The following is a 27817-nucleotide window of genomic DNA, read 5'->3' as shown; positions in this document are numbered from 1 at the left end:
CAATACAAAATAAAAATCAAAATCTGGATGATGATGATGATGATGATGGTGGTAATAATAATAATCATAATTATTATTATTAACTTTGCAGGTCAAATTGCTTATCACAATTATTGCATGTTCGCAGGGGCAAAAACGTAAAAGAATCCAAAACGTTTGCACGTAATGGTATTAGGGTGCGTTTGGTACACTGTATTGTATTATACTGTATTACATTATTTTAATGCTGATGTATTGTATTATGCTGTATTGTATTAGCATTGTATTATAATAATACTGTGCAATGTTTGGCACTACACTGTACTGTATTAATTTTTTTGTAATTAATTTAAATTTTATATTTTATTATATTAATATTTATATTCTTATTAATTTTAAATTAATATTATTCAAATTTATATATTTATTATTAGTTATATTATAAATTTATTAATAAATTATAATATAAAAATAATAATATTATATTATATTATTTAATAAAAAATTATATATTTATTAATTTATATTAAATTATAATTTAAAAATAAAAATATTATATAATATTATATTAAATTAAAAAGTTATCTTTATTTTTTATTATTATTATAAGCAAAAACAAAAGTTAAAACAAAAAGCAATTGGAAAAGAAAGAAGAAGGAAAAAAAAAAAAAGAAACGCAAGCTGCCAAAGAAGGAAAAGAGAGAAAAAAAAAAGGTAAGCTAATATTAGCTACCGTAATTTTATCTCATGTGATATTTTTTCAAACATAATATTGGTATTAACTTAATGCAAATAGTAATTTAATACCCCCTTAATACTACAATCAAACACACCCTTAATGTAACGGTAGAGGGGTGATGGCGTTATTTGGGAAATTAGATCAATACAATATATTGGTCGAAGATAGAATCAATAGAATTAGTTAAAAAATAGAATTAATTATAATTAAAGAACTTTATATATATAACAATTGAGCGTACGAAAGATTTTCTCTTTCATTTAAACTTTTCCTGAACAAAAATTTAAATCAATTTAATAATTTAATACGGCTTAAATTTCAAATATCACACTCATAAAGTCGTATACGTACAACCAATGTGACATATAAATTACATGTATAATATAATTAAATTCAATCCAATCTAATTAAATATACTTAAATGTTGATCGTCACACGACCATAAAATGCGTTATGGCAACCTTCTTCAGCAAAATAAAAAATATCACTCACACAATCCATGCTTGCTTCTAGAGTTCTAATCATCCAATCCAACGCAAACAAATTAAAAAAAAAAAAAAAAAAACCGCACACACACACAAACACACAAAAGCTGAGCAAAACGACGCGTACAAGCACAAGCTAACCTCAGCACCACTTTCCATTTTTGTCCCCCTCCTCTCTCCAATTCCATTCTCCATTTTCATTCTTCGGCATTTCCATCTTTATCTATATATATTAAATAAATCTCAAGCCTTTCATTTACTGTTTGCAGTTGAAATATCATTGAAAGATTGTGAGTTCTGATCCCATTCAAGGGGGAAAAAAAAATCTCGTTGATTTGAACAAAACAAAACCTCACGGTTGGTGAGTTTGTGGGTGCATGTGATGATTGCTTTTGGTCCTCCATAGCTGTTATTTTTTTTTTGTTGGATTTTGCATTGATTAGCTCCAGCATTTATCGTAAATTTATTTGATTTGTGGATATTTATGCTTAAGGTTAAGCTCTTCAACCTGATTCATCAGATTTTGTTTAGTTTTATTGTTATTATTATTATTATTTAATGATGTTTCTCATGATCTGCTTGTTGTTGGGTGATTTTTGTGTAAACCGATTCTGTCATTTGTAACTTATAAAGTTTTATTTTTTTTAATATTTAATTCTAATTCCTTTCGATTGCTCTATTAATATTTAGCTGTAACTCTATGTTTCAATACTTATTAATCCTGTAAAACTGGTTAAACATCCTTTGCTCTGATCATTCTTGCACCAATGAACCTCTGGTTGCTGGGATGATGTTTGAAAAGTAAAATTTTCACTTTTCAACTGTAATTTGTACTCTGTAGATGTATTTTTCCTTGGGCGTTTCACAGACCCTGAAGTATGAAATATTTGATTTCTTGCATTCTTTAGCTGGCTGACTCTGAAACTTGGTCGTGCAAATGCAGTTTTTCAATCAATAGTTCATCTTACATTAGAAATGTCATTCTAGGTCATTGGCTAATATTTTCTTCGTATTAACTTAATTACTATGCCCTCAAATCCGCACCCCAAAACTCAGCTACCTCTGTCCACACTGCCTCTTAAGAGCAATGATAGAGCCACAAACTCTTTTACCAACTTATTTTGTTCAAATTGATGTTGCATAACTGTATTGGTTTGGATGAAAATATCCTCTGGCCTTGATTTATTTGAATTATTTTGTATTTTCACTAACCAATGAAATTATGCCACATCAGTTTATACAAGAGTTTGCGGCTCTATCATTACTCTTCTCTAAATATTCGGTTTGTTTAGTAATGGTTTTCTCTATGGCCCTTAATCTGTGTCTGCTATTGTAGCTGTGATGTGAACTGTAGGCAAGCTAATAGTATTTCTAGAAAATCTTTCTGCATGAATTATTGAAATAAATGCTGCCATGGGAAAGTTCCCATTCAACTGTTTCTCGATGCTGGCCAGAACATAGATTTATGGAATATGATGGTGTCTTTCATAATTAATTTGCTTGAAAATGATGATTTTGTTTTTCCTTTAGTACTGACTTATTTCTTATGCTTTGGGAACAGTTGAAAAAGCAAGATGAAGCGAGGAAGAAAATAGTAGAGTGCAGAAGAAGAAATATAAGATCTGATAATTAAGGTAGAAGGAATTGTAATGGCAATGTCTGAACAGACAGTGACAGCTATTAAGTCCTATCAAAATCAAGCGCAAGTGCTGGTCAAGAACTACATAATAGCAGACCCTTTCATTCCATATACATCCATCTTTGCTGGCTTACTGGCCTGCAAAGTGGTACACTCTTTTCTCCTTGTTTCTTTATACCTGTTTTATTTGTGCACTTGCTTTATTTTCCTCCTCATTATATATCATATTGAATGTTTTTCTCTCTAACAGGTCTATGACCTTACTCAGTTAATTAGTACCTTTTACTTCAAGGCATATAATGGTCTTACCAAAATCCAACGAATGGAGTGGAACAATCGGTCAGTTCATAATCCATATTTTTGCATTTTCTTTTTGTAGTTGTTGTTTATGCCCTTATTGATTAATATTCTAATTTCAACAGTGGTATCTCTACGGTTCATGCAATTTTCATCACTGCCTTGTCGTTGTACTATGTGTTCTGGTCAGATCTCTTTTCTGACCAACAGCATACTGGTCCTATTACTTTCCGGAGCTCCTGGCTCTCTAATTTTGGATTAGGGGTGAGTATTTTTAGTTATTAAGCATTTAGCAAAGATTGTGTTCGTAGCTTTTGAGAAGTAGGAAAAATACATGCTCACACCTTTCGAGGAGTTTCTTTCTCATTTAAAATATATGTATGCCTGAGATTCATAGCTTCTATGTTCTACATTATAGCTGTTTGTGGTAATATGGTTCAGTTTTTCACATTGCAGATAAAAGGAAATGCTGCTCTACGAATTTTCTCAAAACTATAATTTTTGTGTTATGATTCCTTGTACTTTCTTGGTTGACCATTGCAGTTAGGACTGGCTATAGTTATAATCCATCTTCTCTTTGCATTAGCAAGACAAAGCCATATGATGTACATGACTTTTGATTCGCTTCTACGTGATTCCCATCCCTTGTTGTTATCATCTCGAAAATAAAGAAACATTCCTGTTGATTTTGCTTAAATCATAGGCATGTCTTTGTAAATACAGGCAGCTCCTTATTGATTTTTGCTAGGGCTGTGAAATAGTTCTCATGGCTGTTATTATTTGTCTTGTTGGATAAGTGTGGGACCCTCTATTGTAAGTGTTTTGAGTTCATGATTTGATATGATTTTGACAGGTTTCTGTTGGTTACTTCCTTGCGGATCTTGGAATGATTTTTTGGCTGTACCCTTCTTTAGGGGGAATGGAATATGTAAGTATAATTCTCTAGGAAAAGGCAATCAAGCATTGATTTTGTGCGTTTGCTACCTTTTTTTTTCCTGTTGTAAAAACTCTCTGATAATGGTGTAACTGGTTTGACTGACATACTCCTTTTTCTATAGTTATTCTGTCTACAGCACTCTTAGACAAACATTTAAACAGCCCTGTGTTTTGCTTATGTTTGGAGTTTCTCAGGCATGTTGTGTTGGTTTCTATAAGTGAATATAAAGTATACTTGAGGCAAACATTAAAAAGTGAGTCTTCTGGCTTCAGGTTCATGTTTGAACTTAAAGAGTTTTTAATGTATTTTTGGTATCAATTTCAGTGCACCCCAGATATAAATTTTCAAGACAACTTATATGCTGAATTTTATTATTTGTGGGTTGAATCTGCATAAAACTAGTTGCATATAGATAATCAATTTAAGGTGGCATTTGCATTAAGTCCATAGTGGATCCATACATGCAATGTGGAAGGCATGGTAGTACTACTGATAAGATAGTAGAATCTGATTTCAGGTTGTCCATCACTCTCTTTCCGGAATTGCCGTAGCATATTCTATGTTTTCTGGAGAAGGTCAGCTTTATACATACATGGTGCTCATCTCTGAGGTGACAACTCCAGAGATCAACATGAGATGGTAGGTTTTGTGCTAGTTAAGATTTTATTAGGGTCCAGAATTAGATTTAATTATCTCTTTGGGCTTACAAAGGTTCCTTGATACGGCTGGTATGAAGAGGTCCACCGCATATCTCGTAAATGGGGTTATTATCTTTTTTACTTGGCTGGTGAGTTGAATCCTCTTGAGTTTTCAACATTGAGAGACTTAGTTTATTATTTGGAATGCTCCTGAAACAAATTGTGAAAATTGCAGATTGCAAGAATTCTGCTGTTTGTTTACATGTTTTACCATGTTTATTTGCACTATGATCAGGTAATTCCTTCCATCTGACATTTGTATTTCCTGAAAATGATATATTTTATTGTTTAATTCATATAGCAGAAGTTTAGCCTTCTTTCTTTTTTTCCTCTCGCAACTAGTAATCTCCTATGATTTGGGATGGTAATTCTCCTCCTCTGTTTTTATCTCGTTCCAAATGTTTAGCAATATCTGTTGTTTATATTCTTCTCTTTGTTAGCCTATTAAAGCAGATTGAGCTGATGCTGACATTTCTGAACCTTTATGATTATTATTATTTTTTTAATCTTTTTTTAGCTAACGACTTCTTAACTTTGTATATGCAGTGGGATTATCCAATTATTTCTTCACTTCTTCCCTTTGTTGCATAAAACCCCATTTTTGCCCTTCAAGTTTGCATCCTTCAAGCCTCTAGTCGCTTCATCTTTATCTACCTATCCTTCAACATCTGTTGTTAACCTGTCAGTTGATGCAGTTAATTGGCATGAATATTTAGTTGACTTGGTTAATATTTACCTTACGATATTGAGGGATGGAGTAACTAAATATTAGTTGACTATGGAATATTTTGTTGACATGGCAATCATCAGCTCTTTCTCTTCCTTCTTGTTTCTCGGTCTCGCTTTCTACTCTTCTTTTTCTGATTTGGTCAATGTGACTGCTGAGGAGGAGACAGAGGTAGAGGAGAAATTGAGAATGGCAAAGAGGAAAGGGCATAGAGAGGACAGGAGAACAGGAAGAGAGCCAATGATTGCCATATCTCCTAGGTTTTTTTCCACATTAACTGATATTTAGGCACTGCATTCTAAAATGTATCATAACTGGTTTAGCATGTTGGCACGTCAACTAAATATGTACCCTAGCAGCCGAACACGCTTTAGCTGTTACATCAATTACATATTGAAATCAGTTAATTTGGCCATCAACATGAATAGAAAGGCCCAAATCTTGGAAGGACTGAGCCGGAGTGAATGAACTGCTCCAAGAGAACTTAATTTGAACCTTGAAATAGACTTGGAGGACAAGAATGGTCGTCTTCTTTGTTTTAATTTCTGACAGAGAAATATGTTACTCTCTTTGGTCAAGTCATAATTTTTTATTGATGTTCTATATTTATGTCAGTGTTCAATTTTTATCTAGAATTCAGAAGATTCTTGAATAATTTGATTTAAAAAAAAAAAGGGATCGTACGTAAGTTAAAAATTGTCTGGACTCTCAGTTATGACATCAAGTCACTTGATTGAATTGGCAGGTTGTCGAGATGCATGCTATCGGCTATCTCTTGGTTTTTGTGGTGCCATTTGTGCTCGCTATCATGAATGTGATGTGGTTTGGGAAGATCCTGAAAGGATTGAAGAAAACTTTAGCGAAGAGGCAGTGATAGATGTACAATCTAGACTAAAATCTTGTCATTTAGCTGTGCATTTTTTCAAATTTCTTTACTGTATAAATCACAGAGGAAGGGAAAAAGGGGAAGCCATTTGAAGGTAATGTAACTTCTAAAGTTGTTGGAAATCAAACTGCTGTATATGTTCCACTTTCATAGGCTACTGATTCAAAGAGCCGTCTAATCTTACAACCAAATTTGTTTTACTTGCTGTTTTCAAACACCTAATTGTTTTTTATGCCTTAATTTCGTTGATGTAGCGGCCTCTGATAGGTTGGTGCCGTCAAGATGTAATTGTGTTATCAGCAATCTGTTTTCTTTGGGCAAAACTTTAAAAATACTTAGGCTTCTTGTAAAGATTACGATGAACACAGAGCTCTGTAGCCTGGACATATGACAAAAAGATAGATATTTAACTAGTTTTCTCCTTGACGATTAGTGATTCTTTTTACTTTTTTTTATTCATTTTGTCAAAATGAATTGGCCTACTCTGGAATTAAATATAATATCATCGATTTGATAACTTGGGCTTGAAGCATCGATAGCACAGAAAATTCAGAGAGATATAAATAACAAATATAACAAACGACTCTGAGCTCATCGCTCATATCACCGTACGTGTTGTGGTGGCCTAGTACTGGTAGTTTTAACTTCCTCCAATCTGAAGTCTGAACTCAATAAAATTTTCAAACTCTTTAAACTTGTTTTAAATTCACTGTCCCTCTGACTTTTCTTAATTTTTTTTCAGTGCAAGAAAATATAAATTAATTAGTAACTTGTTAGCACTTATGTTTGGCAGAGAAATCCAATAAAATTTTAGTGACATTTGCTTCATCCTTGGATCAATCCAACAATGTTTCTAGTGCTGCATTGTTTGATAATGATCAGCTTAGCAATGGCTGCGACGACCAACATTGACACTGATCAATCTGCTCTACTTGCCTTAAAAAGCCAAATCACTTACAACCCTCAAAACATTTTGGCCACCAACTGGTCAGCTGGTACCTCAATCTGCAACTGGGTAGGCGTAAGCTGCGGCAGGCGACACCGCAGAGTCACAGCCTTAGAACTTTCAGACATGGGACTGACTGGCACCATTCCTCCTCACTTGGGAAATCTGTCTTTTCTTGCAAGACTTGATTTCAAAAACAGTAGTTTTTACGGTTCCATACCTCGAGAATTGGTTAGTTTACAGAGACTCAAGTATATCAACTTTATGAACAACAGTTTGGGCGGGGAAATTCCTTCATGGTTTGTATCCTTGAATGAAACCCAAACATTGGTTCTGTCTGGTAATAATTTCAGAGGTGTTATCCCATTTTCGTTCTGCTGCATGCCAAAGCTGGAGACATTGGATTTATCTAACAATATGCTGCAGGGTTCCATCCCAGAAGCCGTTGGCAATTTTCCTAACTTGAAGATAATGTATTTGGATCGAAATCAGCCTTCAGGCTTTATACCTTCTATGATCTTCAACATATCTTCACTCCAGGTTGTTGATTTCTTCCACAACCAGCTTTCAGGTTCTGTACCATCTCCCATCCTCAATGTATCTTCTTCGTTCAGAATCATTGATTTCAGCTCTAATAAACTTTCTGGCACTCTCTTTTCGGATATGTTTGATCATTTTCCTGAAGTTGAAGAGCTTTACTTGACTTGGAACCAATTATCCGGACCAATCCCATTCAGTTTATTTAATTGCCAAAAGTTAAGTGTATTATCATTGTCTAACAATCGTTTCCAAGGTACCGTACCCGCAGAAATTGGAAATTTGACTATGCTCAATACATTGTATCTTGGCGTGAACAACTTCCAAGGTATGTCCCACCTTGGCTTTGCTTTTGAAAATTGTACGGGTAACTATATGTGATTGTTGACTTCTTGATATCTTTTTCCTACATATTAGAATGTTGCTTTCCTTTTCTGTGTTTAGAGTTCCGTTTGACGCAATTAATATCACTTACTGTCAGGCTTGTTGCATATGACACAGGTGAAATTCCAAGACAGATCAGTGATCTTGTAAATTTGAAGATATTAAGCTTACCAGAAAGCAACTTGGTAGGACTAGTCCCTTCAGAAATTGGGAACCTGACCCAGTTGAAGCTGGTTGATTTTTCCTACAACAACTTGAAAGGTTTAAAACCACCTTGCCTCTCATTTTTGTATTTCTTCTGTCTGCAATTCATGTGAAATTTTTTCCTATGAATCATTATAAAAGACTTCACATTAATGGAGTGCTTCCCGTATGACAGGTGAAATACCGCCTGAAATTGGCAACCTGCATAATCTGGAAACATTGTTTTTATCAGCTAACAGTACGACTGGCTCGATTCCCTCATCAATCTTCAATGCCTCAACAATGACAGACATTGCATTGTCAGACAATTATCTCTCAGGCCATCTTCCATCGACCATAGGCCTATGGCTTCCAAACCTTGGGCAGCTTCTCCTGGCAAAAAATAAACTGACTGGACCTATTCCCAATGCTATCTCCAATGCTTCTCAGCTTACCACCATAGAGTTTTCATTGAACTCTTTCTCCGGCTTCATTCCCGATGAACTTGGTAATTTACGAAACTTGCAGCGGCTCCACCTGGCTCGTAATTACTTGAGAAGCAAGTTTTCATCTTCGGAGTTGAGCTTTCTCTCATCTTTGACAGATTGCAAGAATCTGAGAAGTCTTGTGCTCTACGGTAATCCTCTAAATGGAACTCTTCCAATTTCCATAGGAAACTTCTCTGCTGCTCTTCAGATTTTATCTCTTTATGAGTCCAGGATTAAAGGTCTCATTCCTGGAGAAATCGGCAACTTGACAAACTTAATATCCTTGAATTTAGACGACAACAAGTTGACAGGAACGATTCCAAATACAATTGGAAGATTACAAGGGCTACAGTTTTTGTCTCTGTGGAACAGCAGATTGCAAGGATCCATCCCATTTGAGTTATGTCATTTGGAGAGATTGGCCTTCTTAACTTTGACAAGCAATAAGCTCACAGGGCCAATACCTGCATGCTTAGGTAATTTCAGTTCTCTTAGAACTCCATCATTATCCTCAAATGGATTTACCTCTAAAATACCCTCAGCTTTGGGAAATCTTGTAGATACCCTGAATATAAATTTTTCAGCGAATTCTCTAAATGGATCTCTCCCATTAGAGATTGGAAATTTGAAGGTTGTAATAGAATTAGGTGTTTGGGTATTAAAAGGGCACCAGCTGGACATGTCCCCATTTCCCAGCCGAGGACGAATCTCCTCAGCTAAAGGGTATGACCAGATTCCTGGTGGATGTATTCTCTGTGGTACACTTGATGGCCGACCAGAGATATGTACTGACCAGAAACATATCATCCAGAAAGAAGGTACGATCTCACGTCAATGCAATAGTTTCGCCACACCCCAAACTGCAGGAAAAAAACACAACACCCCACGTTGCCTACGTTTGATTGTTGAGATCCGTAAGGATCCTTGATTGCCCGAGTATGACGGGCGTGGGAAATGTTCTAGAGATACGAAATGACTGCATATAAAGTCTCGGAAAAAAGATAAAGAAAGATGGACACAAAAAAAGAGGGGGAAAACTCTGCCAATTTGATTCCAGAATTTGCGTGTAAAACACTTTTCTTTCATTCAATCGTTATTAGTTTGAATAGGTCTAAGAATACAACATTTTCCCCAAAACCCCACGTATTGACTTAAGCATCGGAGTGTTTTAACCGAAAAAACCACCGGCGCCCCTGATTTATTTATGTGAGCACAGGTTACGAAGGGAGAAGGAGGTTGATTTAAGTCATTTGGCTTATATGATTAGCGAAAGCGTTATGAATACAGTGATCCAGTCAAAGTTAGCATAACTGTTGGTGAGTCAACCCGGTCAGGCATAAGACGACCAGATTCCAGCATCAACATTAGATTTGTCAAGGAATCAAATAATAAGTGATATTCCAATCACCATTGGAGACCTAAAGCAACTAAAACATCTCTCTTTAGCAGATAATAGATTGCAAGGTCATATTCCTCAAACATTTGGCGAAATGGTGAGCTTAGAATTCCTGGATCTTTCAAACAATAGTCTTTCAGGAAAAGTTCCCAGGTCCATGGAGGAACTCTTGTACCTCCAATATCTAAATTTTTCCTTCAACCATTTAGAAGGTGAAATTCCTTCTGGAGGACCATTTACAAATTTCTCATTTCAATCATTCATAGGGAATCAAGGATTATGTGGTACCCAACAAATGCAACTCCCGCCTTGCAAAACTAGCACTTCTCAACGATCAATTGCAGATGTACTGAGATATGTTTTACCAGCAATTGCAACAACGGTGATTGCATTGGTGTTTGTGATTGCCTACATACGACGGCGGAAAAGATTGAAAACTCGACAGCTCAATAAGATGTGCTACCTCTAGAACTAGAAGCATGGAGGAGGATATCATACGAAGAGCTCGAGAGAGCAACAAATGGTTTTGGTCGGAGCAACTTGATTGGTACTGGGAGTTTCGGGTCAGTGTATGTAGGAAGCCTTTCAAATGGGATGACAGTTGCAGTGAAAGTTTTCAATTTGCAGGTAGAGAAAGCATCAAGGAGTTTTGATACTGAGTGCCAAGTACTGAGTAAAATTCGATATCGAAACCTCATTAAAATCGTGAGCAGTTGTTCTGCCATTGATTTCAAAGCCTTGGCACTCAAGTTCATGCTGAATGGAAGCCTGGAGAACTGGTTGTATTCTAATCAATATTTTCTGGATGTACTACAAAGGTTGAACATAATGATAGATGTTGCGTCAGCTCTCAAATACCTCCATAACGATTACACATCACCTATAATTCATTGTGATTTAAAGCTCAGCAATGTTCTCCTAGATGAAGATTTAGCCGCTCATGTAAGTGATTTTGGCACTGCAAAACTTCTAGGTGAGGGAGACTCAGTGGCACAAACAATGACGTTAGCCACCATTGGATACATGGCACCAGGTGAATCAGTTGCTTCTATATATTCTAGCTAGCTTATAATTTGATTTCATTTTTCAAAAAATTTTCCTCCATCATAATGTTGTTATTGTTAATGTTAATTTATGCACATTAAATTGAAATGCAGAGTTGGGATCAGAAGGAATAGTGTCAACAAGAAGTGATGTGTATAGTTATGGTATTCTTCTAATGGAAACGTTCACCGGAAAGAAGCCGACGGATGAAATGTTTGCCGGGGAAATGAACTTGAAGTGGTGGGTGAGGGAGTCATTGTTAATAACTCATGAAGTGATTGAAGTTATAGATGAAAATTTGTTGGGGCAACGGCAAGAGGATGACCTTTTTTTGGGTAAGAAGGATTGTATACTATCCATTATGGAACTATGCCTAGAATGTTCTGCAGCGTTACCAGAGGAAAAGCCATGCATGGAAGTTGTGCTTTCCAGACTCAAGAATATCAAAATGAAGTTTCTCAGGGATATCGGACTGGCTCAATACGCAACCATCCACCAAGTTTGTTTATGGTCCTTTCTTGTTTGTGACTCCGCTGAAAAAGAGAGAAAATTAGTTAGGATAAAAGATAATTTCCGCATTCAGCTAACAATAGCGTTCATCATCATGGTTCTAGGGTTTTTTTTTTTTTTTTTTGGGTAATCTGAATTCTTCACATACATTGTTCTCTATAACTTTCCTTGAGTTCCTTGTTTCCCAAACAAACTCATTAATAATGTTAGGATCCAACATTATCCCACATGGAATTTAAGCTCATGGGCACACACTCTTCCCTTATAATTATATGCTGGAATTTTAGAGTGAGTGAGTTCTATCTCAGAGCAGATATCATCAGATGTATGAGATTTATTTGTTTCTACCTTAAAAAAAGATAAAGAGGACCATTCTAATCAACATGGGAGTAGTGGGTTTCTCAAATATCGATTCTCACTAATAAAAAATAATAGTTGAAGTTTTTGTTCTTGCGATATAAAAGTTATGGCGCCCATACTAAACGGAACCCTAAACAACATCGACTAAAATTAAGTCTAAGAATCAGAATTTCCATATCATCGGTTTGCCAATCAGCAATTTGTACGTACCATGGATTTAAGGTTAAATGAAGATAACTGGCAATATTACACCGGATGCTCAAATGAAATTTTATATTTTATTAATTTAGAACATTGAAGGATATCTTAACTGCTGGCACATTAAACTAAAAAAATAAAAAAAATAGTCTTTTCTTCAAATCCCAACATAATCACCCTATCAGATTCTGCTATCTACAAGAACTAGCTGGCTTAGTGGAACAAACACATAACCTAATCACAACAAATATTTCGAAATTTAATAATAATAATAATTCACTATGAAGGCACACATAAAAAAAAAAGTAAAATGGAAAGTTCCCATTTATTTTCTGGCCCTTGATTGGTTCCGCTTCTGGTTCTAGAGTAAACGTTTGTCATATATTCTCCCATTGCGAATTAAAAGCTTTATCAAGCTTGGTACAAATTTGAGAATAATATTGAGGGTTTAATCCTTTTTCTAGAATGATCATAAATGAGCCATACTCCATTAATTAATCAATTAACCAGCTGCATATTTGTAAGAATTGATTGGAGTTTTTTGTTTTGAGCTAGACGACGACAAATTAATTGAACATGTTCAGAGCCACTATAGACCAATAGTGCAACTATGCTAATGCAAGCAGTTAAGATCCTTCCTTAACCAACTCCTAACTTGTCTCTCCATTAACTAATAATTATAATAATATTCCAAATCGATGCTGATGCCATTTTCCAATATAAATCTAACTATTGTTGTTATTCAAAAAGGATTGGTCAAGTACAATATATTCTTCTGAGTTGTATTGGGTGAATCTTAATGTATATTAATCGTTAGTGGTCTGGTACTATTATAATTCAACATTTATATATAATTTGTACACCGTATATTTCATCATGATTAATAATGCTTCTAGAAATAGTAAATTAAGCCACGCGACAATACTCGATATGTCTTGCATGCGGCTTACGATGGTCGATGAAAGGGGGGAAAAAAAAAGTAAAGAACAGAAAAGCCTGGTTTTGTGGATGTTGTGTCATCTACACATCAGCAAGATCAGGTATGGCGAGTAACTAAGCAGGATCAGAATCAAAATTAATTAAGTTGAAATGGCGGATTAATTTTATTTTTATATAACATTAATTAACTCTAGGCAAAAAGGGTTTATAAAGAAAGGATACCACGACGGCGCCATTACTAGGTTTGGCCAGCCCAAAATTCGAAGAATGCCTCGACTCCATCTACCTGGAGGCGCATGAGCTTCAAATCATAGTTTCAGTGACAGCTCGTGACCAATAAAACTGGTCAAAATTAATATTTGGGAAGTTCAACTTTTGTTAATTGCATTAAAAAGTATACTGGAATTCTCTAAATTAATCTTTGATAGTAGATTCGGATATCTAGACCTAAAAATATAAGTAAGATTTACTTTCAAAATCTTTTTTTAAAAAAAAAAAAAAATCAACCACTACAATCAGTGACGGACCCCGAGAATTTATTTAGCGGGGCTAATATTAAAATCAACCAATAGTCAAGAAATGAAAAACAACAAGTTCAACAATTTTTTAAAACATAAAATGTATTAAAGACTTGAAAGTAATTCTGTATATTATTATAGGTAATTCTTGTAGGTATTCAGATTGTAAACGTTCAATTGGTGAAGAGTTTTAGACTTTAGACAAGTGGAATTAGTATTTAACACATTCAACTTTTCAATATAGGAAAGAATTTAATGTGGGCATGTTTGAACTAAATTACGAGGGCTTAAATGAATATATATATTTGGTATTAAATTTACTATTGGTGTAAAGCAAGTAAGTAAGGATTCATGAGGAAAGTCATTTTAAGTGAGGGACTTCAGCCATTGCGGTCACAACGTGGATCCGACATTGACTACAATACACCCAAAAAAAAAAAAAAGTCAAAGTCTTGACCTTAAGTATGAGGCAACGATTGTGCATGCCACTCGATGAATGAGTTATTTGTAATTTTTTTATTATTTTTTGTGTCAAGTATAGTTTAAGCAATGTTCATCATCTTAATTATATCTGTTTAATCAAAAGAGTAATTCTATATACTACAGAATTAAAAGGCGGCTTTCTCCCTTCACCCTTCACGTTCGGACATGGTACGTTCCAAGTTTCTTGTAATTTCAAAATGGGAGACTACAACGCACCGCTAATTAATTAAGCCGGCCGAGATGTAAAGTTGGCATCAGTTTAATGGCTGAGTTGAATCATTTATACATTCTTACTTATACTACGTACTGCTGGTGGGATCACACAAGAAACCTTTCTTAATTATAATTAAACACCGAAAATTGATTTTGATGTTCAAGGAAGAAATTTGTAATGAGTTCTAACATCACAACTTTTGGTGTTAAGGTTTGAGGCTCAGATCTATCTTAACAGCAGAACTGATTAATAAACATCATCATATTGAATATTGATAGCATTCGATTGTATTAATTGATTCTATGAACCAACAGAAATTAAGTTCTTACAACCTTGAAAACCTGCTTCTTGACAAGACAAAAGCAGTAAAGCAGTCGCGATTTTAAGTGTCCCAAACATCAGAAGCTTGTCATATATATGATTGTGATCCTGAACATTAAGTAAGTAACGTTCTTTGAGCAATATTTGGTATTAATTGTCCCAAGTACATGCATGTGATCTCCACATGTAAAAGTCTGCTGCAAGTATCTAATCTGTGCTTTTCAAGCCACAATATTCCATAGAATAGAGGTCCGCCGTCATATATTGTAACAGAAGCATGGGAAGCTCTTTAGTTTACTACTCGTTAAAAACTCAAACATTATATGTATGTATGTGTATATATATATTATGAACTTGATATAATATTATTAAACAAGTGGCGCATAATTTTCCACCATTATTCTGATTGTGCTTCATGGGATTAGTGGAATGCTTATCCATTCAAGGAACGCCTATTCGCATCTTTCTACAATCAGTAACGTTCATGCAAATATTCTTTGTCTTAATTTCTTTCTGAATGCAAAGCCCTCGCGGCGCGCACATTGATACAACTACACATCCACAACCTTCAAAAACCTAATCATTCTCATTCTTCATGCAACAGCTGTTGGCTTCGCGGATCATGCACAAACCCTAGCTATTTTCACCTCACATCAACCAGCTTTTAACCTCGATCCCACGTCTATAAATACATGCCATTACTAGACTCATATCATCTCAATCAACAAAGAAGAAAGCCCAAATGGCAAAAGCTTACTCCAATATTGCCACCATTATTCTTCTATTTCTTCTCTCTATGTCATTAACGTTCCACCAAACCCTAGCAACACAGAAAAACAATGGAAAACACTCTCTTGTCCTAGGTTTAACCAATTCTAGGGCTTCTCTTCTGATCCCCAGCGCGTCCAAAAGTTCAATAAAGAAACCATCAGAAACATTAGACATGATGGAACCGCTGAGGGAAGTAAGAGATGGCTATTTGATATCTTTAAATATCGGGACACCGACACAGGTCATTCAAGTTTACATGGACACAGGGAGTGACCTAACTTGGGTTCCTTGTGGGAATCTATCTTTTGATTGTGTGGATTGTGATGATTATAGGAACAACAAGTTAATGTCCAATTTCTCTCCTTCTCGTTCTTCTTCTTCCTCTAGAGATACCTGTGCTAGTTCCTTCTGTCTCAATATTCATAGCTCTGATAACCCTTTTGATCCATGCACTATGTCTGGATGCTCATTGAGTACCCTTCTTAAATCCACTTGCTGCAGGCCATGCCCTTCATTTGCTTACACATATGGTGAAGGAGGGCTTGTCACTGGAATCCTAACTAGGGATACACTTAAGGTGCATGGATCTAGCCCTGGGATCATTAGGGAAATTCCTAAGTTTTGTTTTGGGTGTGTTGGGTCAACATATCGTGAGCCTATAGGGATTGCAGGGTTTGGTAGGGGTGCTCTTTCTGTTCCTTCACAGCTAGGGTTTCTTCAAAAGGGTTTCTCTCATTGTTTCTTGGCCTTCAAGTATGCTAACGACCCTAATATTTCAAGCCCCTTGGTTTTAGGAGATGTTGCCATATCTTCTAAAGATAATTTACAGTTCACTCCCATGTTGAAGAGCCCTATGTATCCTAACTATTATTACATTGGTCTTGAGGCTATCACCATAGGTAATAGCTCTTTAACTGAAGTGCCCTTAAGTTTAAGGGAATTTGATTCTCAAGGAAATGGAGGACTGCTGGTTGATTCAGGCACCACTTACACACACTTGCCGGAGCCATTTTATTCACAACTTCTCTCAATTCTTCAATCAACAATAACTTATTATCCTAGAGCCAAAGAAGTAGAGGAAAGAACTGGATTTGATCTTTGTTACAGGGTTCCATGTCCAAACAACACATTTACAGACGATCTCTTTCCTTCAATCACTTTCCATTTCTTGAACAATGTGAGCCTCGTTTTGCCACAAGGGAACCATTTCTACGCAATGAGTGCTCCCAGCAACTCAAGTGCAGTGAAATGCTTATTGTTCCAAAGCATGGATGACGGTGATTATGGACCATCTGGGGTTTTTGGGAGCTTCCAGCAGCAAAATGTTGAAGTGGTCTATGACTTGGAAAAGGAGAGAATTGGGTTTCAACCAATGGATTGTGCTTCAACTGCTTCTGCTCAGGGACTTCACAAAAAGTTATTCTAGTCATGGAAGTTAATGGTAGTTCCTGCTTTTCTGCCGCATAATAATAATGAGAAGTATTGTTGTCAGCTTGTACTTCTGCATAATGTATTTTTGTATTTTGTCGCTACTTTTTTCTTCGACTGGTTTGTACTTGTGTTCAATCTTTGAACTAACAAGATTTCAATGCTGTAAGGCTTTGGATTTATCGAGAAAAACATAAAATTAATGCGCTGGAGATATTCTCATTGTTTGGCAATCTAGGAACAACTTATTGTGGCGGAGAAGCTTGAAAAACAGACTAAGCTTTTTTTTATATATGATTAATGGGTCTTATGTGGTCAGTATGTGGCACTGCAGATGCAAAAATTAAATAGTTGTAAATAATTAAGATAATAATAAGCTAAAAGTTAAGAGGAATCTCAGCCGCGATCCTCATTAGGCGCAGTTACTGGTTCTTGGTTAATATTGGACAAGTCTAAATCATATTTACGTTCTAACAATTTCGGTCTCGTGTCACGGTATTCTTCGGAGTTAGGCAGCTTAGGTCAATAATAGACCTTACTTCCGACCTGAAGATCTTGTTATAAATGTCTTGTATGGGCAACAGGATTAGCACTCCAAAATTCCTAATCATTCAATTTTGGTTGTAAACTTCATACAAGCACCATTACAAGTCGAATGCGTTAATGACAGACAACCACACTGTCATTAGCTTTGACGGGCAGAAAGCGCTCACTGCCGATTAAAGCTAAATACATCTATGACCGGATGATCCCTCAGTGTCCGCTTAAATCCCTCAAAAGAATCAACCTGTCCGGTCGAATAACCGTTATGGTGCATCAAACACATGGGGATCAGACGGTCACACTTGTGGAAGCAAGTAATAGAACTTTATTTACATCCAACCAAAACCAATGCGTTTTGAAAACTGAAAGGGAAACATGCCACGTGATTTGATTACAAGGGAAGCCACTCTCCAATTCAATTTACCAGTTCATACAAATGCAAGATGCATGTACAGTTCTGATATCTCAACAAATAATACACGATAGCAAACTTGGAAGGATAAGACTCAAAAAGTTCCTAGTAAAAAGCTAGAGGAGCCATTTAGAAGATACAAACAGACAGTGCTCATCACCACCCAAGTATCTAAGAGCAACATGATGCACTCGCTGTCCTTTCCCCAGGTCTATCCATAAGAACCATTCCTGATGGATTTGGTGCTGGCTGCACTCGAGGCAATCTCTTTGCTGTATCCAAGAGATAAATATATCAAATGCCTACTCATAAAAGAAATGTATGTACGGAAACTCTTAAATTCATGACAGGACTTAGCATATTGTAAAGTTTTGTCATCAAGAAAACATCTGTTATTGTTAACAAGCCAACACCATTGGGTACCACCAGCAGACACCAAAAAAATAATAATAATAATAATAATTGTTCTATGCATGTGCAAACCCCAAATGACCAACTTAATAAAGTCGATTCATATTTCAATTTCAACCTTTGAGTTATCTGAGAAATAAATTCCAAAACTACACAATAAAAAGTCATACCTATTTCATAGAAAATGTCATTCACATTGGTTGCTGTTTTTGCAGAGGTTTCCATAAAGAATAGGCCATTTTCCTGGGCATAAGCTTGTGCTTCCTGCGACCATGACAAATTTAGTTAAAGAAACATCATATTAGCACAACCAATTTCATACACACTATCACATTGTCAAGTACTCAAGTCCACTGGTCCAGTTTCCAAAGATCAGATCCTCCTTCCGGGAATTTTACCACACAGCTCATTCAAAATAGATGTAGAAGAGCCTTCTTTTCCCTTTTAGATTTTTGAGAGGGCTGTTGTTCTTGTTATGGTTCTTCAACACCCATCTGAATGTTATGATAAATTATAATAACACTTTCAGGAAGGGTACACAGAGGTACACAGACAAATTCCTCCCATATCTATTCCATTTCATCATTATCACCTTAAATAAACATAAAAGATTCTCTGAGCTTTCTAAATTGTCATTTTCAACAGTAAAAACTAAAGAGAGCAACTTTTCCACAATCCTTTTATATTCTTGTCATCTTGAAAACCCACTATACTTATCAGATGAAAGGATTTGAAAGAGAGGATGAGATAAACCGCAACTGATACAAGGCCTTTAAAGCACTCGGAAAAGTAAGGAAAGAAAGAAAGGAGAATAAGAAACAGAAACTCATATACTTGCCTCTGCCGTGACCTTCCTCGCATCCAACAAGTCAGCTTTGTTACCAGCAAGTGCCATAACCATATTTGGATTGCCTTATTACCAAGAGAAACAAAAATACATTATGTAAGAAATTAGTCAAAGGATGCCAGTAAATTAAATACAAAAAAAAAAAGAAAAAACAAACAAATGATACTGAATGTGTTTGAGATTCTATAAATAGACATGCTGAACACATCACCAATTCTCTATGTCTAACACTGACTCAAATTAAAGAGTAACAATATCACAAATAAAACCAAGAACTACTGCTTAAAGATGACTACATAAAACCCAGGAAAATATTTATGCAAGAAAAAAATCTCTGCAGGAGACTTTGAATGTGTATACCTTGTGCCTGAAGTTCTTGGACCCATTTCTTAGCACGCTCAAATGAGGCCTGCAAGGGAACATAAAAATAAGAAAATAGAACATTTATTTCTTGTTAAAAAGTACCCGAAGTAATCATATCACATTCAACATTACCATAAAAAAGGTTTCATGGCAAATACTAATATGCTGAGCATTGACTTGGTTAATTTTGTACGCCCCTTTAAATAAGAGAGCTTGTTGAGGAGGAGGAAACCATATGGACAATCAGACAGGAGGAGGGCAATCTATTCAATAGATATTGAATTGCTTAACCCACCACCAAATGAGGAAGAAAGAGGCTTCTTGAAGGTCTACACTCTACACCTTCAAATTCTAACTAGTGGGTGTTGAATTCCATATCTAAGGGTGAAACACATTGGTTTTGTAAGCACGTACTTACTTGATTTGTTATATCATACACAATAATTGCTGCGGCAGCTCCTCTATAGTACATTGGAGCCAAGCTATGGTATCTCTCTTGACCTGCTGTATCCCAAATCTCAAATTTTACAGTAGCATCATTTACAGCTAATGTTTGTGAGAAAAAGGCAGCTCCAATGGTTGATTCCTACAACATAATAGAAGAAAATTCAAGCTCTGAAAACCAAAAGGGAAAGGTTCTCTAGCAATCACAGGACAGCCTAAATACCTGAAACTCAATGAATTGGCCTTTAACAAAGCGCAGTACAAGACTAGACTTTCCAGCTCCAACATCTCCAAGCAGCACCTAAAGTATATAAATCACAAATAAATGTCAAAACAACAACAACGTGTTAAACAAAGGCCTAATACGGAAATCACAAAAATGAAATCCTCATCAATTCATCGTTATCAATGAAGCAAATCCAAAATTAACTAGTATTGAAACTCATAAAAGATTACAGCAAACATATTCATATTATACCGATCATAATCATTTTCATAGCATGGCCGTCCGCGGTTTACATCAATATCATTTAAAGCAAAAAAAAAGAAGGAGATTTCATCTAAAAGCAAACATACATCAACCGCATTAGAAATACACAAAGCTCAAAACCAGAAAATTGAGAATTAAAACAAACCCATATGAGAATAATCCAACAAAATTAAATAGGAAACAAAAACAAAACGCAAACCTAAATCAACAGATTGAAAAAAAGAAACGCGCACAATCTTATCAAAATTCATAGAATTGGGTCAAACCCACGCAAATATCAACAAAACAGACATAAACCGCAATCCACACAAGAATCTAACAAATTAAGACAGACCCAGCAGCGAATCTCATCAAAGAACAATAATAAAAGAAGTCAAAGATAAGAAATTCAGATGTGTTAAGATGAAAACTGACCAATTTAGCATTGATGTTTTTGTTTCCAGTGGTGGCCATGGGGTGCTCTGATCGAAGACCGGATCAAAATTGGATCGCAGGGTTAGAGACGAAATTAAGGAAAAAAAAAATGGAAGGGTTGACGAAGAGAATATGGTAAAAGGGGCAAAGGGGAAAGGGGAGAAGCTTCCTTAACAAACCCCCTCTCACTCTCTTTCTAAGGAATTCTCAAGGTACACGAAAGCGACTGATCGTTTTCCGACAGACCCATTGCTTTATTATTATTACTGCCCTTCATTTTTGGGGTAAATACAATCCGGTCCCTGTTTTTAGGCAATAATTGTACATAAAGATTTATTTTGCAAAAGCTTCATACACAAGTCTCTAAAAATTTAACGTTCCTTCTAAGAGTTTAAAATTTATAATTCTATATATTTTAGTGTCCAAATTTGTAAATTTTTTTTACGAATAATAATAAAAATTATTTTTAAAAGTGGATTTAGCATTATTTCTGCTTTCAAGTATAATAATTACTTATCTAAACAATAGTCTACTTTTCTATTAATAAATCTAAATATATAAACGTATATTGAGTACTTACCTTCTTAATTATTTTGAGTCAAACTTAAAATTTAAAAATTTAAGTGAATTAATTTAATAGATAAATTTAATGAGTAGTATGGTAGCAATGTAGTCCCTATTGATCAATCTTAAGTAATCTACCAGAAATATTCACCAAACAACTTTTATACCGACTCTCTTAATCTTATTGAATATTGTTAATTCCTCTTTTATCTTGTATTCACGGCACTTAACACCAACCTAGTCTCGATAGAAAATATATATATATATGGTCAATTGCTCTTTTGAATTTGTCCTTCCTACTTAGGCCAATAGACTATTTCCCTTATCCTTTATTAAATTACTAATCCACCTAAACTTTAAAAATATGATTTACTAAATTTTGCTTTTCTTTATACCCAATTCCTTTTAATTTGTTAATGGTTTAATTATTTTTAAATAACCGCAGAGGGGAAATTAAGTTAACAAAACAAATATAAAGAAATCATAAAGACCGGGAGCTTTGTAAAAAAATGCATCAAATTACGTCTTGATTTAAATACAGGGATCGAAATGTTATTACACTTATTAATGTATTTGTCATGAGTTTCTTAATTGTACCGTCACGTCATCCACCTGGCACGAGCACAGCCAAAGGCAGTTGCTCCCCGTCTCGCTTGCTGCCGCACCTTTCTTTTCTAACTGCAGTTTTCCTACAAAGTCATGCCAACGTGTTACTTGAGCCAAAGCAAAGCAGTAATATTTTTATAAATACCAAAAATAAATAAGTAAATAAAAAGTTTAAAAAAAATAAGACATCGAAAATGATAGCATAAATTAAAGCATGCAATTAAGGACTGGTTATACAATACAGCAATATCTTTGTAAAAATTAGTAATGTAAAGATAGTCTCTCTAGCAAATTAAGGCACTATTATCATCCAGAACAAACTGGAAATAATTGTGTAATATTGTGCATAAATATCAAGTTAAGAGTAAAAATATATCTAAAATCGAAATAATATTCTAGCATTTAGATGTCAAGTTGAGAGTAAAAATATTCTCAATTTTCACTAGATATTACATGAATCTGAAGCTCCCAGTGGCATAAATAACTTTTTTTTTTTTAAATTTTATAAAGGGTTGGCAAAGTGGCATTTGATTTATAAACGAAGTTCTCCAAAGTATTTATTTATCTATTTCTTGGAAGCTCCAAAATATTTCAAACTTAAATTATCATAAACAATTGTAACTGCAAAAGGCCATAAGATTCGTCTTTCACTCATCGGTCCATATCTCCAGATGCCGAGATAGTGTGGGCCTTTAAATGGGCCACTCTATGTACTTAAGGCCTACAAGGTTCATTTCACACATTTTTATCCATTTAAGAATAAGGTTAGATTTATCCATTTATGTCCGACAAGTCCCTATCATTTTCCCTATCAAGGTTTTGTTTGGTTCCTTGTTGTACGCTGTATAATTTCATATTAAGAGCAAAAATTAAACCATATTTAATAATATTTGTACGTTTAATTACCTGATTAATCAAATACAATCATACTTGTACAGATCTAGTTCAACTAAGCCAAGTTACACAATTAAGATTTAAGAGTGGTGGATTTATTTTACTGTACTATACATGCAAGCTTCCACATATGTTATGTCACAAATTCATTTGACATTTAGATAGTCAAATATAACATTTATGAACTGTGCAAACATTTTTCATTTTTCACTTTTCAGCATTTATATATTTTATTTGTCTCTCTCTTTCAAAAAAAAAAAGAAAAAAGAAAGGGGCAACTGAAGATGTGGGTGTTTCTATAAAAGAGTCAACATCGATCATTTCATTACTAAATGGATCTGAAAAGTGAAAACTAATGAAACAGTCTCGCTTACATTGCAAGTTGGTATCTACAGGCAAATGAAAAAGTCTCACTTATCATCTATTGCCTAGGCTTGGCAAAACTATCTTAATTATGGCAGAACAGTAACAACTTGTATCTTGTAAATAAAATAAAATAAAACACCTTGTGTGAAAAAAAAAGGTAGGTAACAATAAGTTACTAACAACCTGCAAACCTTATCTTTTACCTAGCCTGCCTAAAAATCATTTTAGTAAAAACTAAAAAGTGCATCACAAGGCGTTTTCGTTAAGGGTGGGTAAATAACTCAACCCAATCTGAAAAATTCAAGTTCGGATCGGATTTTAATGAAGGCTCTAACCCAATCGGATTAGATTTTCGCCAACCTGATTGAATTAGGGTTTGACCGATACGATCTGAAAATCTAAAAAAAAAAAAAAAAATCAAAGCCAAAACAAGTATAAATCTTCTATCCGATCTGAATATATTCTAATCGAATCAGATCGAATCGTATGTTTGGGTTGAGTTCATGTTATATTTTTTCCAACCCGATTAACCCAAAATTCGATTGGGTTGATTCGAACCTAAATTTATCCACCCCTAATTTTCATGTCTTATCATATAGAATATATATTTTATAGGCCAATAATCTTAACTTTTGCATAGTAATTGACTAAGGATAGAAAAATAAAACACCCAAAAATAAAAAATAATAATAATAAGAGAAAAAAAATAAAAAAAATGTGGGAAGGTATCCATCATATATCAAGGCATTGTATCAACAACTATCAAGAACTAGTTTATTATAACAGAGGAAAAAGGCAAACTTTATAGTACATTCACTTGCTTTTTGTCATGAAAAAATAAAATTACACAGCAAAGGCTACCAAATTAGCCAATTATGACCCCCCCTTCCACCTCGCCCTCTGTATGCTGAATTCTGAGTTGGAAATAGAGAAAAGAGCACATTAATATATTTTTTATTTAAAAAGAAAAAAAAAAGTAAAGTAAAGGAGCACAGCTTCCTTTTTTTTTTTTTTTCCCTCTCCAATTTTTTTTCTTCTGTCACAGCCTCTCACAAGAGAATACAGGACTGACACCAATAATAGCACCAGAATGGCAGTTTCGTAATTTTAGGGGACTGTCTCAGAGATTATTGACCGGTCGCCTTTGACCGGTCTGGGAGAAGTACTGCCCACTGCTCTCTGTACCTGCAAAACATTTCTTCTCACATTTCGACCTCTTAATGATCAGCCCCAACAGCTGTATTTCTACCCCCCTCCACTCGCTTCATTCGGCGCGTGCAACCACTTCGTTGCTCTATAGTTTAGTCGGTATCTACTACTTTGTCATCACTTCACCTGTGTTTTCGCAGAGCTCTCATTAATAGCAGGTTAAAATAATACTTTAAAAAAATAATTTTTTTTTCTTTTTTTGGTTAATCCTAATTAGTTTTAATTGTTTAACTGAAATAATCCGAAAATTTAAGGAGATTATCAAAATTAAATAAAAACTTTTTTTTAACAAAAAGTTCTCTTTAAAAAAAAAAAAATTATCATCAAATTTATTACCGCTAAAAACATCTTTTACATAAGAGTAACAGACTTTTGATTCCAATTCCAAAGGTGCAGGCTGCAGGGTATATTACTTCACTCAATGCTTGGCTCCTGCAAAAATCTTTTGCCAGTCTTTTACTTTACTCCCACCAATAGCATAATGAAAATTTGACCACTCACGTTTACAAGTTGCAGTTATTGAATGGCTGAGATGAAACGGTGATCTTAGTTAATGTTAAATCCAACGATCCATGCAATAACTTCATGACTTAATCATTGAGAGGCAGTAGATACAGAGACAGAGCTTCATTGAAACAGTGAAAATACACAGTTTCTTTCTGCTACTATTACGATTTACGACCGATACTAATTAACCCTAGTTTTTTATTAACGTATTACGTACCCATAAGTAAATATAAAGAGAAGAGAAATGAATTTTAATTAAGATATTAATAGATAGAATAATATAATCTCACTCTTAGTGAGTTTCATGTTTCATGTACAATAAAATGGGATTCATGATTAAGGTTTCATTAATTTATGATCATTTAGAAGCAGACTGCTGGTTCTTGCTGGAGGAGGCCAAAGCAAGGATAGAATTAGCAAGCTTGTTAATGGCGTCTACCAACCCATTAATGCCCTCTCTGTTAATCTCAGTTTTAGATTCTTCAATCTTGAGTCTTCTCTCATGCAAACTTACAAGGTCTCTGTGCCTTCTCTCCTCTCTTTCTTCACAGGACTGAAGTGCGTCGGCTATAATGGAAGCACTTTTGGAAATAGCTGTTCCAAGTTCTTGAGAAGTGCTTGCACTTGCAGTGGCGGTGGCCCCAGCACTGGTTCCCTGCTGATCCCCACTACCTCCTCCTTCTGTTCCTCCTCTTCTTCTCCTCTTTGCCGGTGAGTCTGAATACTCACTCGTATCAGAATCTGAGCTACCACATATGATCTCCACAGCATAAAAATATGGAACCAAGAACCAATCAATACTAACTGAAAATCATCACACAATGAATATTGTGAGAGAGCTAGAAAGAGAGAGAGAAAAGGAAAGAGTACCTACTGTGGGGACAGCAGCTTGCGGTTGCGGTGGCGGTGGCTGCAACGACAGAGGCGGCAGTGGCAGTGGCTGTGGCTGCAGCATTGTAGTTGGAGCCGAACGTTGATGCTGTTGCTGCTGCAGCATAGGAGGCAATGGAGCTGCAGCAACAATTGGCTGAACCATATAGCCTACGTGGGGATGAGAACCAGAAGCAACTGAAACGCCGACGCCGGCGCCGGCGATGACCCTTTGACCGGCTCCTTTCTTCTCCACCACCTCCACCAGAGCCTCATATATCTGAGGCAACATGTTGGTAGGCAAGTTCTTTTCTTTCCTCTCATTCTTCTCCATCTTCCAATAAGAAACGTTTTCAGCCTTAATATTGCCATGATCTGATGGTGATGATGATGATGATAATAACTTTCTTTCATAGTCTCTGACTCTCTTGTAATCTCTCATGAGATTATCCCACTTGTCATTGCACTGGTTTTGGCTCCTCAAACAACCTTTCCTGCAACAGTAATCCTCAACCCATTTCCACCTCAACTCTGCTGGTTTGCCTCTTGATTCACTGCTTTCACCACTGCTTCTCTTCATTCTCCTCTCATCATCCATCTGCTTTGCCTCTATCAACACCATTGTCTCACTCACTGTCCAATTTCCTTTCCTGTATTCCCTCATCCCAGTCCCTCCACCACCGTCACCTCCTTGATCAGCCATATCACCACAAATGCATGCAAATGCAATGCCCTAAAAAGAGAGAGAGAGAGAGAGTTTACTTTGAGGAAGAGGAGACAACAGGCAAGAGAAGGGGACAGAACAATTGGTGATCTATCTAATAATGAGTCTTTTATCTATGTCTTATGCTCTCTTTTGGGGAGAGACTTCGGATATGATATGGGAATGCTTCAACTCAGTCAAAATCTCACTAAGATTGCTAATTTAGGCAGCTTGAGCCCAAACAAGAAACAGTAATGGCTCAATAAACTTGAGTACACTAACACAAAATGGGGTCTGGTTGTTTGTTTCGTACAAGAAGATATAATTAAATGAGCAAACATCTATCTATAGATGATGAAACGAGTAATATACATATACCTATAGGCTGTAGCTACCTATATATGTTTAAGATCCTCTCTCTCTCAAACTTCATTTTCCTCAAAAATTTCAATCTTTTTGAGCTTTTAGTTTGATTTGCATACTCCCCTTCAAAACCACTCATTCAAGCCAGTGAGTTTCTATCAAAGTGATGAAGAAAAATAAAAGTGAGAGGGAGAGTAGATGTGGGTGAGATCAAGGGTATCATTATAAGAAAAAGCCAAGCAAATCCATTCAAACTGACATATCTACAAGCCCCAAAAAATTTCAGAGAGAGAGAGAGGAGAGTAGGTTCTTTTTCAAGGCGAAAGTATACATTAGATTGGAAAGAAAAAGTTATGGTGTTTCCATGAATTGAGAGCGTAATAAAACATGGCTACCTCTGCCCACACACGTGGTTTAGGGTTTAGACTCCAATTATCACATTCATACCCTGTTGTGTACAATATTACCATTACATTTAACACTTTTTTGTTTTTTGAACTCCATTACATTTAACACTTTGACATGTGCTTTTGTGAGCATTAATTTGTATGAAAATCTTACACTTCACTTTGACTAGTGAAACCAAAGATAACCAATCAACCATTTCCATTCATTTTATTTATTTAATGAGAAGGCATTTCTTTAAAATAAATAAATAAAATTATAACTTATACCTATTTTAGTCCACTACACTAATAATTTGT

The 27817-nt window shown here is 35.3% G+C and overlaps 5 protein-coding genes across 10 annotated transcripts; 3 read left to right on the top strand and 2 right to left on the bottom strand.

Annotated features, from left to right (window-relative positions):
• The first annotated feature begins 1178 nt into the window (after positions 1-1178).
• On the top strand, positions 1179-6587 carry LOC18051390 (transmembrane protein 56-B). Of its 5 annotated transcripts, XR_002907219.1 has the most exons (10): positions 1179-1564; positions 2765-2990; positions 3093-3181; positions 3265-3403; positions 3993-4067; positions 4594-4715; positions 4788-4863; positions 4950-5009; positions 5321-5761; positions 6247-6328. XR_002907219.1 is itself a non-coding variant. In XM_024191500.1 (9 exons), exons 2-9 carry the CDS (start codon positions 2853-2855, stop codon positions 6373-6375), a joined length of 828 nt encoding a protein of 275 aa, XP_024047268.1. In that variant the 5' UTR covers positions 1179-1560; positions 2765-2852; the 3' UTR covers positions 6376-6587. The 5 variants fall into 5 exon arrangements, 4 of the variants coding, with proteins under 4 accessions (XP_024047268.1, XP_024047267.1, XP_024047270.1 ...); XM_024191500.1 differs by lacking the exon at positions 5321-5761 and having other exon boundaries at positions 1179-1560; positions 6247-6587; XM_024191499.1 differs by lacking the exon at positions 5321-5761 and having other exon boundaries at positions 6247-6587.
• A 689-nt stretch (positions 6588-7276) lies between these two features.
• LOC18051389 (probable LRR receptor-like serine/threonine-protein kinase At3g47570) lies at positions 7277-14091 on the top strand. Its single transcript, XM_024190959.1, has 6 exons — positions 7277-8198; positions 8315-8515; positions 8634-9743; positions 10791-11354; positions 11479-11864; positions 14032-14091. The coding sequence occupies exons 1-6, from the start codon at positions 7277-7279 to the stop codon at positions 14089-14091; spliced, it is 3243 nt and encodes a 1080-aa protein (XP_024046727.1).
• A 1739-nt stretch (positions 14092-15830) lies between these two features.
• LOC18051388 (probable aspartyl protease At4g16563) lies at positions 15831-17105 on the top strand. Its single transcript, XM_006448675.2, has one exon. The coding sequence runs from the start codon at positions 15852-15854 to the stop codon at positions 17103-17105; it is 1254 nt and encodes a 417-aa protein (XP_006448738.2). The 5' UTR covers positions 15831-15851.
• Positions 17106-18013: 908 nt separating this feature from the next.
• Positions 18014-21249, bottom strand: LOC18051387 (ras-related protein RABF2a). The gene is made up of 7 exons (XM_006448674.2): positions 21032-21249; positions 20351-20428; positions 20102-20269; positions 19681-19729; positions 19312-19385; positions 18644-18737; positions 18014-18334 (listed from the first exon to the last, which is right to left on the bottom strand). Exons 1-7 carry the CDS (start codon positions 21068-21070, stop codon positions 18234-18236), a joined length of 603 nt encoding a protein of 200 aa, XP_006448737.1. The 5' UTR covers positions 21071-21249; the 3' UTR covers positions 18014-18233.
• Positions 21250-25493: 4244 nt separating this feature from the next.
• On the bottom strand, positions 25494-27448 carry LOC18051386. 2 transcript variants are annotated; one of them, XM_006448673.2, is made up of 2 exons: positions 26048-27448; positions 25494-25918 (listed from the first exon to the last, which is right to left on the bottom strand). In XM_006448673.2, exons 1-2 carry the CDS (start codon positions 26748-26750, stop codon positions 25536-25538), a joined length of 1086 nt encoding a protein of 361 aa, XP_006448736.1. In that variant the 5' UTR covers positions 26751-27448; the 3' UTR covers positions 25494-25535. The 2 variants fall into 2 exon arrangements, with proteins under 2 accessions (XP_006448736.1, XP_024046988.1); XM_024191220.1 differs by having other exon boundaries at positions 25494-25937; positions 26052-27448.
• Between the last annotated feature and the right edge of the window lie 369 nt (positions 27449-27817).

This window comes from Citrus clementina, unplaced genomic scaffold, assembly GCF_000493195.1.
Source record: "Citrus clementina cultivar Clemenules unplaced genomic scaffold, Citrus_clementina_v1.0 scaffold_2, whole genome shotgun sequence".
NCBI lineage: Eukaryota > Viridiplantae > Streptophyta > Magnoliopsida > Sapindales > Rutaceae > Citrus > Citrus x clementina.
This window is presented reverse-complemented; position numbering and strand designations above follow the sequence as displayed.

Coding starts and splice junctions, on each gene's coding strand:
- LOC18051390 (XM_024191500.1), top strand. CDS start 2,853: ATGGCAATGTCTGAACAGACAGTGACAGCTATTAAGTCCTATCAAAAT. Junction 4,716..4,787: donor CCAGAGATCAACATGAGATG/GTAGGTTTTGTG, acceptor GGGCTTACAAAG/GTTCCTTGATACGGCTGGTA. Junction 5,010..6,246: donor TTTATTTGCACTATGATCAG/GTAATTCCTTCC, acceptor TTGAATTGGCAG/GTTGTCGAGATGCATGCTAT.
- LOC18051386 (XM_024191220.1), bottom strand. CDS start 26,750: ATGGCTGATCAAGGAGGTGACGGTGGTGGAGGGACTGGGATGAGGGAA. Junction 25,938..26,051: donor CGCAAGCTGCTGTCCCCACA/GTAGGTACTCTT, acceptor TATGCTGTGGAG/ATCATATGTGGTAGCTCAGA.
- LOC18051387 (XM_006448674.2), bottom strand. CDS start 21,070: ATGGCCACCACTGGAAACAAAAACATCAATGCTAAATTG. Junction 20,429..21,031: donor AAAACATCAATGCTAAATTG/GTCAGTTTTCAT, acceptor TATATACTTTAG/GTGCTGCTTGGAGATGTTGG. Junction 18,335..18,643: donor TGACATTTTCTATGAAATAG/GTATGACTTTTT, acceptor TCTTGGATACAG/CAAAGAGATTGCCTCGAGTG.
- LOC18051388 (XM_006448675.2), top strand. CDS start 15,852: ATGATGGAACCGCTGAGGGAAGTAAGAGATGGCTATTTGATATCTTTA.
- LOC18051389 (XM_024190959.1), top strand. CDS start 7,277: ATGGCTGCGACGACCAACATTGACACTGATCAATCTGCTCTACTTGCC. Junction 8,199..8,314: donor TGGCGTGAACAACTTCCAAG/GTATGTCCCACC, acceptor TTCTGTGTTTAG/AGTTCCGTTTGACGCAATTA. Junction 8,516..8,633: donor TTCCTACAACAACTTGAAAG/GTTTAAAACCAC, acceptor CCCGTATGACAG/GTGAAATACCGCCTGAAATT.